Here is a 17,269-nt window from a genome sequence, read left to right on the forward strand (position 1 = left end):
AAGACAGGCGAGACCAGAGATGAAGCTGAAGGAGAGGTTGCCACAGTAACGCAGATCATCTTACCGTTTTGTTATACATCGATATATCTTTTTGTTTTTAAACATGGAGAGTAAGAACTTTTATGCTTAAAATGGTTATCACTGTTCATAAAGTATGAGAAAATATGCATTTTTTTAAAAATAAAAAACTAAATATCCCTGGCCTACATTTTTAGCTTCACCGGTTGTTTCACTTTCAGCAACAGTGGCAGGTAAAGTGGGCTTAGCTCCAGTAAAACCTTAAAGAGAAAGAATCATAGAAAAACACCTAACACTGTAACAGGATAACTGAGACCTTTTAATGTAATCTTTTGAATATGCCTTGATATTAAATGCTCAGAAAACCAGTTTGCCAATTAGCAATTATCTTTGGAAAAGATCACGGATGCTTTTGACGACAGCAGATTCATTAGCCAACAGCAGCTGGTTGCTTCAAATCCTCCATATTGTAGAGTCGTTGGGGCTCGCCATTGAAAACCGTTTACTAAACTGCTTTAAAATGATTGCGTAACACAACAATAAAGTGCATTTGAGCGTTAGCATAAATACATAATCGCTTTGTGGGTCACAGGGTTGTAATTATCCCCGGAACAATGTGAAAATGCTGCAATTAGAATGTAAATTTTTTCAAATGCATTCATCATGAGATGGATAAAATCTTTACAGAACCCATTCACTTAAAAGTGTGGTGGGAGAAAGGTTAACGTGCTCAATTGCGAAAAACGTTTTTCCTCTGACAAAGAACAGACATCCAAGAGATCGTGCAGATAAGAAAAGCTCCCAGAATGTGTGATGTCCACCTAAAGGGTTATGAAGACGGAACCGGAAAACAAAAAAATCTAATCACAATGGCTCATTCTTAACAGATTTTCCTTTATTTCAGATCGGAAAGTTGAGACGGAATAAAATTCGCAATTTGTTCTGGTATTGATTTAGATGGGGAAAAATATAATCGAGCTGACAGCATCGAGCTCCACATCAACACATATACATGTTTATTTTCTAAAACATACACACACAGCAAGGGGCAGCTGCGGGGCTAATTTGTTTAGAAGGAATTAATTAGATATTATTAGGGAGAAAACAATGGAGCAGAGCCAGGGTGTTTAACGATGGGACGTTAAAGAGGCAAACCTGTCATGGAACAATAGGCTAATATCCACCCACTGCTTCCCAGCTATTGCTCAATTACTTTATCACACAATAGAACACAGCACACATGCAAATAAATGTAAGCAGCCCGTGCAGTTTCTGATTAGCCCTCAGTCTGAACATTCATTTGTGAATGAGTGACAGCTGAGCTTGTGCATTTATATGTGTTTGTGTAATTGAGCAGATTTTTCAGTATTAAAGGCCTCGCCTTTAATAGCTTCAAGGCAGACACTGCAGTTTGCTGTTGACACATCTACTGTTGATGAACCCCCAAACCTGATTACAGAGCTAAATGCAGAAGTATGGTCTGCTGTTACTTCTTCTCTGGCCCCACAATAACTTCCTCAGATTTCAATCCTCTTTCAAGATCACCTCCCTCTCCTCTCTACGTCTACTTTATTGGTGCGGTCCAGACAGCCGCCCCATCCCTCTCTATCGCTCACACCTTCTTTCCCTCTTCCTCCCGTCTCCCGTCACAGCCACTTCCTGAGAACGGCCAAAGCAGAGTTGAAGGTGAACTGAGCCTGATGAGTTCCGCGGTGAGCCAGCAGCAGGGAACCTGCCTCGGGCCCATGGCCCGCCGCCATCAGCTCTGCAGCAGCTTTCTCCACATCCCATCCTCCCTCCTGCTGGTGGGACAGCATGTGAGAGCTGAGCAGGGGGTACAGGGCCGAGGAGATGCAGCCTACCAAGAGGCCTGCATCCAAGAGCAATGAAAGCAGCTCTGTGTCGCAGGAGGAGGCCGTCTCCTGGAGGAAAAAAAGACAGTAGGGACAAAGGGTAAACACACATGCGGTAATAAGAACCAGGGGAAACCAACTTTCCTTTTTAAGTTTGATCACCTTTTTCATCTCTGAAAAGAACATGTGCCAAGAAAAAGAGCCAAAACTTTGGCAGCCAGTCTCTGTTGGCTATTATTCAGTACACCTATTCAACATCTACTGGCTGTTGAAACACTGAAAGCGGCTGGCAATGCAGCTACTGTATAAAAGGAAATGTAATTTCCTGCATTAGCAGCCGTATTTCAGAGCTGTGAATGATTACAATGTCACATATTTGAGTTTCACAACACAACCTGTGGCCCATCACTCCCACTAGCAGGAGCCTGCGCGCACACACACAAACAAACCCTTCTCCTCTGCAGTTACTTATCTTTTTGAGAGCTACATTCTCAGTCACCAAAACATCGCTGAGCACACACTCCCAGATCCATAAACAGACCTTTACATAATATTTTAATCCCATCACCTGCCTCTTTAAATCAATGAATTACATGCAAATTCAGCCAGCTAAAAGCCACTGGGGCTGCTGTGAGTGGTTCACAGGGCATGCAGAAGCAAGGCTGAGTACTGGGGTTCGGAGGCCCTCTCCCTGCTTCTCACTGTGACTCAGCCCATCTCCTCTGTGACCTCTCACCTGTTTGCTTTCTCTATTATTAAAGCTTGCACTTGCGCAACTATACACGCACACAGACAACAGCCAGTCCTTGCCGGGGTATTTCTGGAGCTGGGGAAGATCAATTATAAATGTGGAGCCAATGTCGCCTTCTGTTGTAGAGACGATGAGCGGAGCCAGATGAGTTTCTCCTTCTCACCTCTGAAACTTCTCATCTCCGAGTGAGACTTGCTCCCCTTTCCCCCCCCTCTTCGAAAGACAATTCATCCTTTAAAGTAGCCTTCCAATAGAATCCGACGGTTGGACCTAAATAAGGGTTCAGTGACATTCAGGTGTTGTCTTTGACAATGATGCTATCCCCTGGTGGAATTACTGATAATTTTTGTTGCAAAGTGAGAACAGCAGCAAAAGCACATTAGTATTCTGCTGTATGCATTTTCCTTTCAAGTAGACCACAAGTGAATGGGTCATTTGGCGCCAGTGGAAGACAGAGCTGATAGATAACACTTATGGAGATATAGTGTGTCATGCATGACTAGTAATTTAATTTCAAGGCCTTCCATTGAGAGGCAGGACCAGATGAATCATGACAAGCTGGGGGAACAGAAATGGACAAGGAGGTTATTTGGGCATAATTGAGAATTAAAGGAAGGAAATCCATGATGAGGAAAGATGGAGGGCGCGCACCAGAGAGAAGAAAGGCAGACATGCACTCAAAAGCATCAGATACATACATTTTTAAGTGCACAGACTGCTTCCAGGGGCTGAATACACACCAGCCCCAAAGTGAAGCACTTCAAAACACCTTCACACTTCTGCTTCAAACTTTTCATTTCGCAGCCTCAACAGAGGCCCAGAACAAATGTTCAACATGGCATATCTGGAGCTGTGTTGCACGCTGACCTATTTCTAAGTTCAGTATCTTGATAGCCGATTTTAAAAATGTACAGATAAAGGAGAAACGTATGTATATATTCCTCAGAAGTTTGGGGAAAAAAAAAAAAGGTGATCAAAAGGTTCATGTGTGGTTTTCAAACATGCAATAAGGAGCCTCTCTGTTGCTGATCAAGTTGGCAATTAACAGCATGTCATTGAGCACAAAACTTTTCAAAATCTTTGAACATTTTGAGTACAGGTCATGTAAGAAAAAAGTACACCGGTCTATGGCCCCAACCAGGTCATAAAATTAGGAAAACACTGAAAAGGAAAAGTCCAGCTTGACAGCTTCAATGGTAATTATGAGGGGAATTAATGCATTTAATTCTTAATGGAATCAGAGTGGGCAAGAAATACAATGTAAGGTGATGAAACAGCTTATTCACATAGCAAACATTGGACCATATATGTCATACGAGACCCGTTTCATGAAAGTGTAATATAGTCCTCTGTTGCAAGAGATGAAGCACTGATGAACAGAAGGATTAACCATACTTTTGGGTACCAGCCACAAATCATATCCAACAAAGAAAAACACCAAGAGCTCGCCTGGTTGTTTCTGAACAACTGGTAGTGACTTTGTGGGTTTTAGCTACAGAATCTGCGTCGTCGGGTACAGCAGCAGATTGGCTGTAGAATTTCCTTCAGCAACCACAGGGTAAATCTAAAACAAACATCCATTGTTGTTTTCCTGAAGCCTGCATAGCGTGTGTAGTCACACACGGACATCCGCACAGTTGTCTGTGCAGACTGCCGGGGGACTTGGGTTGATGACAAAACTGGCATCCGGCTGACCTGTAACCTTCATGGATGCACAGGAAGAATGAATTAGCCCTGCATGGCCTTGTGCTGCCCAATGAGTTTCTCAATATGACAGATCTAGTCTCTGATTTGATTGAACCTGAAAGCCTGTTAATCACTGAGATCACCTGCTGCAGTGTTTGGCTGTCATGAGAGCTTGCACCTACAGCAAATACACTTAATTGCCAGTGATCTGAAACTTTCAGGTGTTGTTCATAAATATGACAGAAAATGTCTATGCAGGGGACTGAAATGTGACTGAACAACATCCACCAAGGAGGAGAGCTTCAGGATCCAGTGCTGTGGATGTTTCAGACATTACACCTGCAGAGGCGACCGGCTTAGAGTTACAATGCATCACAAGCAGACAGTTTGGGCTGTACGATACATACACACATTTAGAGTACAAATAGGTCTCCTTATTGCTGTGCAAAACTATGTGCACATATTGTAAACACAGGCACTGAAACAGATGCACATAAATGCTGTCTTTCCTGCAAACCCTGGTTCATTATGGAAAGAAAATATCTGACCAAACCAGCAGTACGAAACTCAAGCACACCCATGGTCCTTCAAGATCACTGACACACACACCGACACGTACACACACCTCCCAGGCTATTACAGTTTGATGGTGTCAAGAGAAACAGGAGATTTGAAACTTAAAGTCAGTCAGATTGACAGTTGAGCTGAAAATAGATGTGGAAAAGCGGCTGAGGGATGGAGGGGAATCTTGATATCACAGCAGCGCAGATAACGTTGTCCTTTTTACAGCTCTGTCACATTTTCACATTTCAGGCACTGCAGTTCATCCAATTTTCAGACCTACAGCACGTGTGCGGTGTAAGACAGCCGAGTGTAATGAGTAGGTTCAGGAATTTCACAAAATTGCACTAAATTCTGTCTACAGCTGACGGTTGCATTAACAGACAATCCTATGGAGGCCCTGGAGTAAAAAACACAACACTATTAGACAAAAAGTACAACATTTCACCTCACAGTCATATGGAGCTAGAATAGAGACAAAAGCTTTGTAATCACAGTATTTACATTTGTAATAAGTACAAGTACAAATTAAATACAAAAAGAAAATTCTGAAGCCACAAGTCAATTGTACAAGTTACAAAACTTACGTCTCTATTCTAGCTCCATATAGTCAAAGATAAGACGGGGACAGGAGAATCAAGACGTCTCCTTCATGGGATAAAGCTGGTCCTCACTAAACATTTCACTGGAAAGAACACTATAGAATCTCAAATACTATGAAATGGAAGAATTTCTGCTAATTTCAGCAGCAAAACAGAAGTAAATGGTGTGGTCCACTGTCTGCTTTCCATCAACCTTTCAGTGTGTGCCTCAGTGGATTTGCTAGATTCAATAAACTAAATATGTTTAAAGTTTTTACTAGACTGCATTTTGTGTCCTCCACTGCATTTCATACCGTATGAGCAACCTCATTCTGTTTGTAAGTCTATGTAGACAAGAGGTCTATTCACTAGTACACTGATGATAACCTTTCGATTTTTCAAAAAGCCCTTCTCCCCCATTTCAAACTGATTTTGAAGTGGTTTGCAATGACAGACTTCTCATCCTGGTATACAGATTGGAGAAAATGGGAAAACTGCTCATCAGCGGCTGTCCACACATCCAAATAGCCATCTATGAGCATGCATAAAGACCACTAATTGGACATTTTATTTTGTTTGTTAACGCAACACAAAAACCTTAATGTATAAAATGAGCATCTGTGGTTTTAGCACAGTCAGAGTGGCAATTACCCCAACTTCCAGTCCATTTACACTGAGGCTTAAATGCGCCATAAACTGAAATGACAACTGTCATCGCATTTCCCTTGACCTTCCTAAACTACAACAACTTTTCTTGTTCAGGGTGAACTATGATTTTCCAGCCACAAGGCTGGAACGTGGTTCTATATTTTCCGATTACGCATAAAAGCAGCTGAACTTTACATTGCACAGCAGCACATTTATCATTTTTATTTGTAATCCCAGATGGGAAAATCATGGCATCATCTTCTTAATAGGTCAGGTTCAACTGAAGAACAGCTGTGATGTAGCTTCTGGAATTTAAGAGTCTTATTCAAACACTCTTAAGCAACGTCACTATTTTAACATTGATGGTAGCTGTGAAAGACAATAAGCACATCCACAAACTTCACTAAATCTAATAATCTGATGCCTGTAAATGCATCTTTACTGCTTGCCTCCTATTTATCCTCTTAACACTATCTGTTCAGGTCTTGGCTTTGCAAAAAGATCAGTAGAAGTCATATCCGACTGTTGAGCGAATAAATCTATAACCGCTACTTTCTATATCAAAGGTCAACAGCCTAAAGAACAGAAAACCCGTCCTGGGGTGTGTGCATTCTGTGTGCAGGTGTGTCAGGTTCAAAGTCCCTCCAAATCCCATCAATCGATTCAAACACCACACAGTCCGTCGTCTCTTCAGAGAATTCAAAAATAAGAGGCCTCTTCTGTCTCATGTGAGTGTGCTCAGACTCCCGGGCCGATGTGCGCCGTGAGTGAACAAACGCTCAGCACGACAAGAACACTGACGCATCAAACTGCAGCCCTGAGTCGTCCACCCCCCTCTTGCTCTTGTTTATACCTTCTCATTTCTTGCCATTGCCTTGTAAAATACAGCCAAGGCTGTCTTTCTTGCTTGTTTTCAGAGGCTGCTAAATGTTGGCCGATTGGTCCGGTCAATACTTCGTACCCCTGTTTTCCATCTGTGCTCTCGTCACTCATTTCCTGTATACATCTTTCTTTGCACTCTCCTTCCCTCAGCTAAACTCCGCTGAGAGCTTAATTGGAATTACGGTACACGTACAATGCCTTATACATAATGCATGGCCAAGCGTTCTTTTATCATTTAAATCATAATGTTTCTTTGGAATGCCAGACAACACGCAGCTATCTCCTGTCCTCCTCCTCCTCTCATCCTTTTCTCTATTACCTCAGGCTCTGCTTCCCATTCCTCCACCCTGGCTGTCCCTAGGCTTTAGCGGAACATCAAACTGAGTGTGCACACACACACACACATACACCCACCCACACACACACACACAAACACCAAACAATCCTTGCTAACAGCGCAACATGATTGAAAGTGACAGAGGAAGAGGCTGTAAAGCCAAAGAATGAAAATAAAAGTAGACTGTGACGCACATGAACAAACAAACGCACACGTGCCGTGAGAAAGTCAGGGATCAACATATCGAGTAGCAGGCAAACAGCTAGATTAATAGGTCCAATATGGAACCAAAGCTGTAAACAAACCAACTTAAACAAGCAATTAGACACATAATCACTCGCTCAAACGCATGCATGCACACTAGTTTTGTCTTCACTCCAGTGGGCAGATTGTCAGAAAGGCCCTGTACTTAACTTCAGTACATAAGATACACAACACAAACTTAAAATTCAAAACGTGTGCAAAAAACAAAAACTTGCCCAGATCAGGAGAGAGGGGAAGCAATTAAGTCATGAACAGATCGTTCCCAGAGTATCAATTGGCCAGTTTTAGCATTGGAAACCTAAGTGGGTCCAGTGAGTATAGTTGTTCCAATGAATTAAACGGTCTGTTTATCTTCTTGCGGCTGAGTTTAGGCTATCGTTAGAAATTCTGTCATTATCTATTCCATTTAGAGAAAAGTTTCAACTCAAGCAACCCCAGTTAGCGAAGTTTGGGTTTCAAGTTCCCATACGTGGTTTACTCCCACACCTAAAAGGCTTTTGTCTTGTACAGTTAATGTTAATATATATATATATATATAAAAATAATGAATTACACTGATTCAGCCGACTCTTTTATCCAAAGTTAATTACAAGTGAGGACTATAGAGGAGTATAGCGTGGTAAAGGGGTTATTACAATGAATAAGGTTGTGCCAAGATTTTAGTTCTGAGGAATTTTCCTATCTTTTATGTGGATCATCTGGGAGTTACAGAGCTCAAGTCCTGTCAGTAGAGACCCAAAGGTTGATATGTAAATCTGTACTAGTGGTTGATAAAAACGTTCATGTAGCCATTGGTAATGCACACAATATCTGATTTGTGTGCACAAAGCGTGAGCCCAAAAGGTTAGAGGAGGATCAGTGGGACCTATGTAATAACTCATGGGTAAAATGACAAAAAAAAAAAGCAAAACTTCATTAAACAAGGAAGTATGTCGGTGTGTGCGCTGCTGTAGAGATGTTGCTCACATCCACAAATGATCCTCTATTAATGTTTTCACGTCTCTGTTTGGTATCAGCTCGGCTGAGGTAGTACCAAAAAGAGTATCAGGTAGTATAAAATAAAGTGAGCCAGTTCTAATTTATCCTGTAAATTAAATGTATTCTTAATTTTATTCAGTTTTATGTTATTCATGTTTATGTTCCAGAAGAATTCTTTTAGGGGCTAAGACTTTCTGTTTTCCTTGAATTTGCACTGTGTAACATTGTGTGTTACATTCAGTTTGAAAAGTGATCCACAAAGTCTGAAATGATTGACTGGTGCAACGTGCTACTTACAGACCGATTGTTTAGAAATGTACTGAGTCTAAGGAGGTTGTCACTGCTACTGTGAAATGCACCACTGCCATGTGCAAAATGAAAACCTAAAAAAAATGACTGAAGCTGAATTATGTTTAGGAGTTATGGGGAAAAAAAATTCTGCAGTTTGATGTGAACTGCAACTGTTTGTGCTCATATACAGCTGAGTCTATGGATGCTGCACTAAAAGCTGATTCATATGGACAGAGGAGTTCTTATCAGCCATCATCTTATGTGTGTGTCCCATTAGCCTGGACCGGCTCCTCAAGTGCTCTGTCTTTCTTTTCTACAGCCTATACATCTTCTCTGAGAGGATCAGGAGAGGTAGGAACGAAAATGAGAAGACGCTATGTGGCATTAGCCTGAAAGCTCTGCAGGATTCTGCTGCCCAAGGAGAGACATAAAGGCGCACACTGCATTTTTCTGCATTAAGAATATATCCCGTTCTTCATTACCTGCTCTACTACCTCTTTGTCTCCCTTTCAAATCATCAGCACCACTCCCACTCCTTTCCTCCCTCCTTTAGATCTTCGACGCCCACTGTGGTCTCCTACATGAGTGCTAAGCAGACCCATTTGCCTCCTACACAGCTGCAAAGCAAGACACTGTAAACAGCAAAAATTAACACGTATCTCACTGCAGCTAAATCAAAAAACTTTTTCTACGTCCACTTTTGGTGTCAGTTGGTTTTCTATAACGCCATCCTAATTAGACACTAATTTTCATAATTAATTTGGTTTAATCATAATCTCAGGGGCATCTCCTGAATCCAAAAAAATAAGCAAAAAACACAGAACAATAAGCAATGTGCTGACGGTGAGAAAATAACGTAAACTGATCTCTGACATCAGACATAGGACAGAGAATCGGGTAACACACACAGCCAAGGCAGTGCTTGATGATAAAGCCTGTCAATCTCTCAGAGTGACATGTGGTTTTCATGTACTTAATGGTGACTGCTGTGTTGATAAATTTGCAGTGCACTGTAGACAAATTTAACCTCACGCTTATTAATATCGAAACAAATTATGAGTGACATTTCGGAACGCGTTCATGCCCATAATTCTAACAGGTATGATGGAGTGAAACAAATTGTTACAAAAGAGAGCCCCCTAATGAAACGCTTGAACTGACTCAAAGGTAAAACCACTCAATTAACAGTTAAGTATCCACGGTAGACTCACTGAATTTGTAGCAGAGCAAGCTGAGCTAAAATCAATCATTTCTCATCCTCCTGAGATACTGATCTGCAGTGGCTGCTGACAAGCCCAGGCTCTTTGTAAATCTGATAAAATGCAGCCAAGTGACGGCCTCTTCAATCAGCTTGAATTAAATAGAAAATTTTAAAAGTGTGACCCCAAAAGGTTAGAAGAGGATCCGTGTGGCCTATGTTATAATTAATGGGTAAAATAAAATATTAGATTGTGATGTTAAACATCGCATTTAGTTTTTTTTTTTTCCCTCTTTGCTTTGGATAATTCACACGTGTAACAAATCTTGTTGGATCTACTTGCTATGGAGGAAATGAGCTTTTTGCAAATTGCTGACAGGACACAATGTGGATTATCCAGAGTAAACATAACACAAAAGTAACAATTTCAAACTCAATATTATCAGTTTCCATCTTCAGCCTGACATTGCCTCCCACCAGTCTGACATGTTTTCTGTTGAGGGGGGAATCAATTTTCTCCAACAAATCACTACAGAACACAGTGCACAGTGTGACTAAACTGCTCGTCAATGGAATTAGTTCCCATCAAGGTGCTGACTGGCTCATCGTTACGATAGTCCTCAGCAGCTCTCATTTGACCGACAGCTTTTCTTAACCGAGGCACTTCTGCTTCGAGTCACCAGTCTCTCATCTCGTTGGACTGGTTGAATTCAAAGCTCTCGAAAGTCTCAATTTTCAAATGCTATTTTCGACTGCTGTGGAGGATTGCAAAATAAATCCAATACCCCGCATTGAGTTGGAAGCAGAAGATATGAGAGATATTTCAAAGCCTTGATAGAAAAACGTTAACCATCTGCACGACTATATACAACGCTTGTGGGAAAATTATATCTATTTTCTTAGCATCAAAAAATAGGTTGTTGAATAAAGTTTGAAGATTTCAGACACGATATGTTGGCATTGAAAAGTTTGCAAAAGATTGGCGTCTTTACTGGCGCTTAGACCATGCTTCACTAGCTTCTTTTTCTATATTATAGGACAACCAACCCCATTTCACAAAAAATGATTAGGGAGGAGTTTTCAAGTAGCTGCGATGCAGGTTTTAAATACAGGGAAAAGAGAGTACTATTCCTCCAGATGTCCCGTCTTGAGCTACAGTATCTTCACTGCATCCGTTATCCTCGATGAGACGTTAACATAAAGAAAAATGTGTTAGCTACTTCCTGTCTACTAAACAGGCACTTAGTATAAGCACATGCACTCACAAAGAAACGTTCCCACATCAGAAAAAGATGCACAAAGTCACATGAAGACAAACAAGAACATTTATTGTTATTTCTAATTTGTTATTTTATTGCTCTGTGGCGCTGTTACCAGGTCAAATTCCTGTGTACATTGTACATTTGGCGAAATAAAGCGATCATTTCTAAGGATAAGGATAATTTCCCTCCATCTGTTTGGATAATATCTTTTGAAGAATATTGTTCTGTGCAGCTCCAAGCACGCCTCTATATGTTCAGCTCTTAGGTGGCAGAGGCAAGATTACTGCTCAAAGCAGCGTGACACACCACCTGTCATACTCCATATATCCATTCTTTAGCTCTCCCTGGTTTAGTCTTTGCTCTCTTTCCCATCAACCCCCCTATTTAAACTGTGCACCCTTCTCTGAGCGCTCCCCTTTAGTCCAAGTCTTTTTCTGACTTTACACTGTTACACATTTACCATCTTTGTAAATTCCCTTGTCATCTCTTTTTTTTTTTCTTAACAACCATTCTTCCTCCATTTAATTTCATCTTTGCACATCCAAATCACATATCACTTCTCTTACCACCTCCCACTCCCTACCTCCCTCAGCTCTGCTCTCTTTTCAGTGTGGTATGAGAGCAGGTGAACCAAAATAGGAGCTTGATCGTTTCATTTAATAGAGACTGTCAGTTAATAGTGAGGCTTCCTCTTATCTGATCCAGGAACAAAGAGAGGGTCTACAGGGTCTGGGAAGCCTACTTTGTGACAACTGCTTATCTGATTGGGGAAACAGTGGAGAGAAGCCCACACATCCTTCAAAGATAACTGGCTTATCTGACAGCGTTCCCAAAACAATCAAAACTAGTGGACAGTTAGCAAGCAGATGAAGGCTTGCATATTTTTCAGTTTGCATTTACATTTTAGAACCAAAGCTTAATGCATTTTTCAATGAAGATGGCTTATTTTTTTGGTCTCTTTAGAAAATAAACCAAAATGCATGAGAGTAAAGTCTCTGCCCTCGGTGCCAGAGCTGCAGGTCTGTGTGCCTGTGACAGATGAGGCTGAGCTACAGTTCATACACAGAAAGACGTGAGGCCACAGCGGACAGGATGAAGCATCAACTTGCATGTGTCCACACAAAATCTAGCCACATGGTACCATTCCACAGCACTGAGCAGCTTTACTTCCACACATTAACTCTGAGAAGCAATAATTGTTTAACTTCGCTGTTGCTTTACTGTAGCCACACTGCTCATATAAAATACAAGTGCTTCTTTTACATGTGTGAACAAAGACAGCAACATAAAACAGGCACAATGATAAAAGTCTCCAATAATATAATATTATATTATAATATTATATTTTTCAGATTTTCTGACCAGGATCTGTGGTGTTCTGTCCAGAATCATCTGAGCTTAGCCCAAATGTTCTGATTAAATGTATGAATGCACTGATTTAAAGATTTTTCAACATTGCTGTTAAAACTTCAGTTAAATATGAAATTGTAAAATGTACATATTAGCAAATATACCAAGGCAGTTTAGTATCAGTACATTACTGTGCAACTCACCTGTGGACTTTCAGACTGACCAGTCTGTTAGGATAAACAACCTCTACTCATCAACTTTCACTCTGAGAAGTGATGTGCTGCAAGGCTGGATGCTGAGCCCTCTACTTTAATTGCTGTTCCCCCACGCAGTGCTCCCAATTTATGGGTCCAGCACCATAATCAAGTTTGCAGATCATACCAAGGTGGTAGGCCAATGACATGGCTGAGAGGGAGGAGGTCCAGCACCTGACTAAGTGGTGCACCAAAAGCCTCCATCCATCCATCTATTTTTTTTGTACCCGTTTAATCTAATTTAAGGTTGCAGGGGAGCCGGAGTCTATTCCAGCTGTCATTGAGCGAAAGGCAGGGTACACCCTGGACAGGTCGCCAGTCCATCACAGGGCCCTACAGAGACAAGCAACCATGCATGCTCACACTCACGCAATGAACTTATAAGACAGCTAAAATTGCACAGTCTGTAGCTATTTGGTCGCTGAACACCTCCATCCCGATCCCAAACGTAAGGCAGCACCTTTACTTCCAGCTAATCTACAAAAAACGTTTTCCCCGTGTTCAAGGATACTCGGGGACTTAAATTGCTATACCACTGAAGGCATTCCTAGCACCTACATCTTATGTTAACTGCACCTCTGTGGACCAGAACACATTTCAGCTGCTGGTAAAACTGCAGAACTCACCACCAGTTTCCATCCATTGAAGACATTTATCAAGAGCTTCCTCAACACTGATGTTAAATTAAAAAAAGACACAGAATCTGTGTATTCAGACATACTGTACTGAGTGTATATACCTCCATACTTAACACACAGTTAACTGTACATTTTGTATAGACTCACCATCACTCCACGTTCATTTCAAATGATCAAAAATATATTTAAGTTGCTGTTTAAGTGGCAGACTCTCCTTAATCTGAATCGGAATGTGGACGCTGTACTTTTACACTGATACTCACTGCGCTCATGCTGTTGATGTGGCCCAGAGTCAGCTGCAGCAGCTGTTCATCACCGCTTTCAGACATCAGTTTGAGTGCAGGCTGCAGGAAGCTCGGCTGGTTTTGGAGCAGCAGGTCTGCTATGTGTCTGACGCACTGAAGGAGGAGGGAAACATGGGGGTTGATGGACAGAGGGATGGATAGATGCGTGGATGAATAGATGAAAACATTGGGGGGTCAGCAATAAAAACAAAGGTGTGATGAGCAGGGAAAGAATACGATGTACAAAAGAGAGGAACAGGGTCACACAAAAGAGTGAAGGTTAATTGGTGTGCATGTACTATACAGATACGCAGGCACATAATACTTAAAAAAAAAAAGGTTTACACACAAGTACATGCACACAGCAGACACACTGCAGTCCCAGCCTGTAATGTATGGATAACACAATGCAATCTGACTCCCCCATGCTCTGGCGGTTTCATTCCAGCAGATTCAAATTAAAGCTGTTCAGAACAGAGTAAAAGGCCTCCCTCTTCACCTCCCACCCCTTCCCACATTAATATTAGACAGTCAGGCAGACACTAGCCTATTCACACTAAATAGCATTAGTGCTAAACTAATATCACAGTCAGCTGGTTCTAGACATACAGAATGGCATTTGGACGACTCGCATGGTGCTCAGCAGGGCATGAATAGCATTAGGGGCCATAAGATATCAAAGAGGGGCTGGTGGATATAAGCCTTGCAAAAAGCACAAAACTGATGCTAACGTGTTGATGTGGGTTACATGCTTAATAGCTATAGGCTCTTGTATTGAGCTATGGGCAAAAAAAGCTGGTGCTGCAGTGTAGTTCTACTGAATTCAAACAAGCTTAGTCCAGCATTATGATAAAAGACGGACCGAAAACGTTGAGGAGTCACATTCACTTTTTTGTGGGTCCAGCCGTTAAGGCAAAACAAAGGCCTCATTATATCTGAATTAAGCCATCTGAGAATCAAAGTTTGTACATATTCATACAATCTATGCAAAAAATATATTCTTTAACTTGTTAAAACAGTACTGACACTTCCAATAGTTAGAAAATATATATCAGCATGCCTGCTCAGCTGGAAGTTGTGGATGGGATTAACATGACAAAATGCTAATTGTACTATCTTTACTGTGTTACAGCAGTGACACAGCATTTGAAGTCCAACATTTATTAAAAAAAAGAAAAAAAAGAAGAGAATTTAAAACAAAAAGTACAAAAATTTTCCCATCTCTAGTCTGATATAGAGTATGAAAACATATTCAGTGAAAACTGCAAATGTAGAGATGTAAGATGACAATGATGTTGTTTCATACAGCAGTGAGAAATTCTCAATGATATCCCGACACTATTTCCTGCATTCATGCACTTTTAACACATATTCCCTCTTAGGATCATCGTGTTTGTTGATTACCTGCACAGGGAGCTTGTGTTTGGTGTTGTAGAGGGACCTCACCATGTTGACGACCTGCTGACCAAGGTCTAAATTGGCCTCTGACAGCGGCCTTACAGCCTTACAGCCGGTCAGCAGCGCTGAGGTTAGCACCACCCAGGGGTTACGCTCTGACTCAGCCCTGCAGACAAAGAGCAGAAATATGAGAATTTCTGCACTGTGTTGAGTAGTTTGACTTTGTCTTCTAAAGTGGACATTTAAAAAAAATAAAAATTGATATACATTTGTGATTTGTTCATTAATCATAGCATTTTCCATCTTAGTTTGAGCTTGTGAGTGTTTTGTGAAACGTTATCTTTTCAGATGAGCTTTTGGCTTTGTTGCGTTTCAGAAATGTCACTGATGAGGTTTTGATGTAGTGCTTTCTAAAATCACTTTGTGTTTTTGGCTACATTGTTGAGTTATGCTCAGTGTTTGCATTTTGCACCCTCAGGGCACCCATTCTATATTTTAAAACCAAAATAATATCCCACTTCAGCAATCCACTGGAATGCTACTGTATTCTTTTGTTCCACTGCAGTTGCATGATACTAGATCATAATCCTGTTACACTCTGACTGTGTCACACCACATGACTACTGTTTGTGCACCATAATGGCACATATTATAAATAATGAATAAAATGATTATAAAAGCCACATAAGCATAACAGGCAGACATAAAAGCAGCCATGATGATCAAGAGGTCTGAAGATAAACTAATGAATTCTGACAGTAAGTGAAGAGGGAAAATGTTTAACCACAGTTCTCCTGCAATTAATCCTGAACACCTACACTACGCATTATCCTTCTCTTCTGTATAAACACGAGGGGACAGCTGCCAGCACTGACAGGCGTCACTCTGTTTACATGCTCTTTTATGAGCTCTTCACGACCTTTGCTAATGTCTCCTGGGTAACAGATTAGCTCTCACCAAGGCCGGCAGATATAGGTGATGCCAGTCCAATAAGTACAACCCTCGTGGATCTTTGTTCCAACACACATCAGTCAGAGGGGGTGAAAAAAAAAATGAAAACCACAGAGCAATTCAGTATCTGTTAATTAGATCTTGGTTGATGGCACAGAGTCAAATTAAATCCCATAGAACTGCTGACTATAACATTTTTTTGTGGGTCCAGCCGTTAAGGCAAAACAAAGGCCTCATTATATCTGAATTAAGCCATCTGAGAATCAAAGTTTGTACATATTCATACAATCCATGCAAAAAATATATTCTTTAACTTGTTAAAACAGTACTGACACTTCCAATAGTTAGAAAATATATATCAGCATGCCTGCTCAGCTGGAAGTTGTGGATGGGATTAACATGACAAGCAATGCGTTAAATATTGAAAGGAGGAAAAGAAAGGAAGGAGATGGAAGATGAGAGGTTGGATCCAAACCGAACATGTGCTTTTATTTTACTGTGCGTGTTTAAAATGATAATGGGCAGTTGGCTTTAAGGCCTGTATGTCATTAGCTTCATGATCAAAGGCAGAAATCTTCATGAGGTTGAAGTACAATGTCAGAACAGGCTGCAAGTGTTTCTCTAGCAAGTACGCTGGAAGTAGGCTGGATGCTAAGATCCTGTGTGTGAGTGCATCCCTGCAAAACAAGTGTGTGTGCATGTGTGTGAGTGGGAGATGGCAAGAGCCTGTAAAATAAGGAGACAGGGCGTGATAAAGAGGCAAAGACAGAACAGCAGGGCTCCTATGTGTGTTTGTCAGTAGAAAAGGCAGCTCTCCATCGAAGTACAGGGGTGTCTTGCCCTGACAAGCTGCTTCACCCCTGGATGATGCGGCCATGGGAACAGAGTCCACTTGTGCTGCTGGCACACTGCTGCATCCTGTGCTTTTCCAGGGAATGGTGGGGGGGATACTGCTGCATGCAACCGACTGTCTGTGCTCTCGCCAAATCTGTCACAGAGTGCAATGTGATCCACTGCCAACCTCCATCTGTGCTTTGAATCATGACTCAGTTTATGTGGACGGACTGAAGGATAAGCTTTGTGT

General features: G+C 41.3%; 1 protein-coding gene across 1 annotated transcript in view; it reads right to left on the bottom strand.

The window, feature by feature from the left end:
- Positions 1 to 892: 892 nt before the first annotated feature.
- nbas (NBAS subunit of NRZ tethering complex) overlaps positions 893 to 17,269 on the bottom strand; it is a 157,834-nt gene continuing 141,457 nt past the window's right edge. The window contains exons 51-53 of the mRNA XM_072362003.1: positions 15,241 to 15,400; positions 13,816 to 13,950; positions 893 to 1,940 (exon numbers count right to left, since the gene is read on the bottom strand). Coding sequence (XP_072218104.1) covers positions 1,665 to 1,940; positions 13,816 to 13,950; positions 15,241 to 15,400 — 571 coding nt within the window. The 3' untranslated portion in view covers positions 893 to 1,664. The remainder of the gene's footprint in view (positions 1,941 to 13,815; positions 13,951 to 15,240; positions 15,401 to 17,269) is intronic.

This window comes from Leuresthes tenuis, unplaced genomic scaffold (assembly GCF_036924035.1).
Source record: "Leuresthes tenuis unplaced genomic scaffold, fLeuTen1.0.hap1 SCAF_13, whole genome shotgun sequence".
NCBI classification, from domain to species: Eukaryota; Metazoa; Chordata; class Actinopteri; order Atheriniformes; family Atherinopsidae; genus Leuresthes; species Leuresthes tenuis.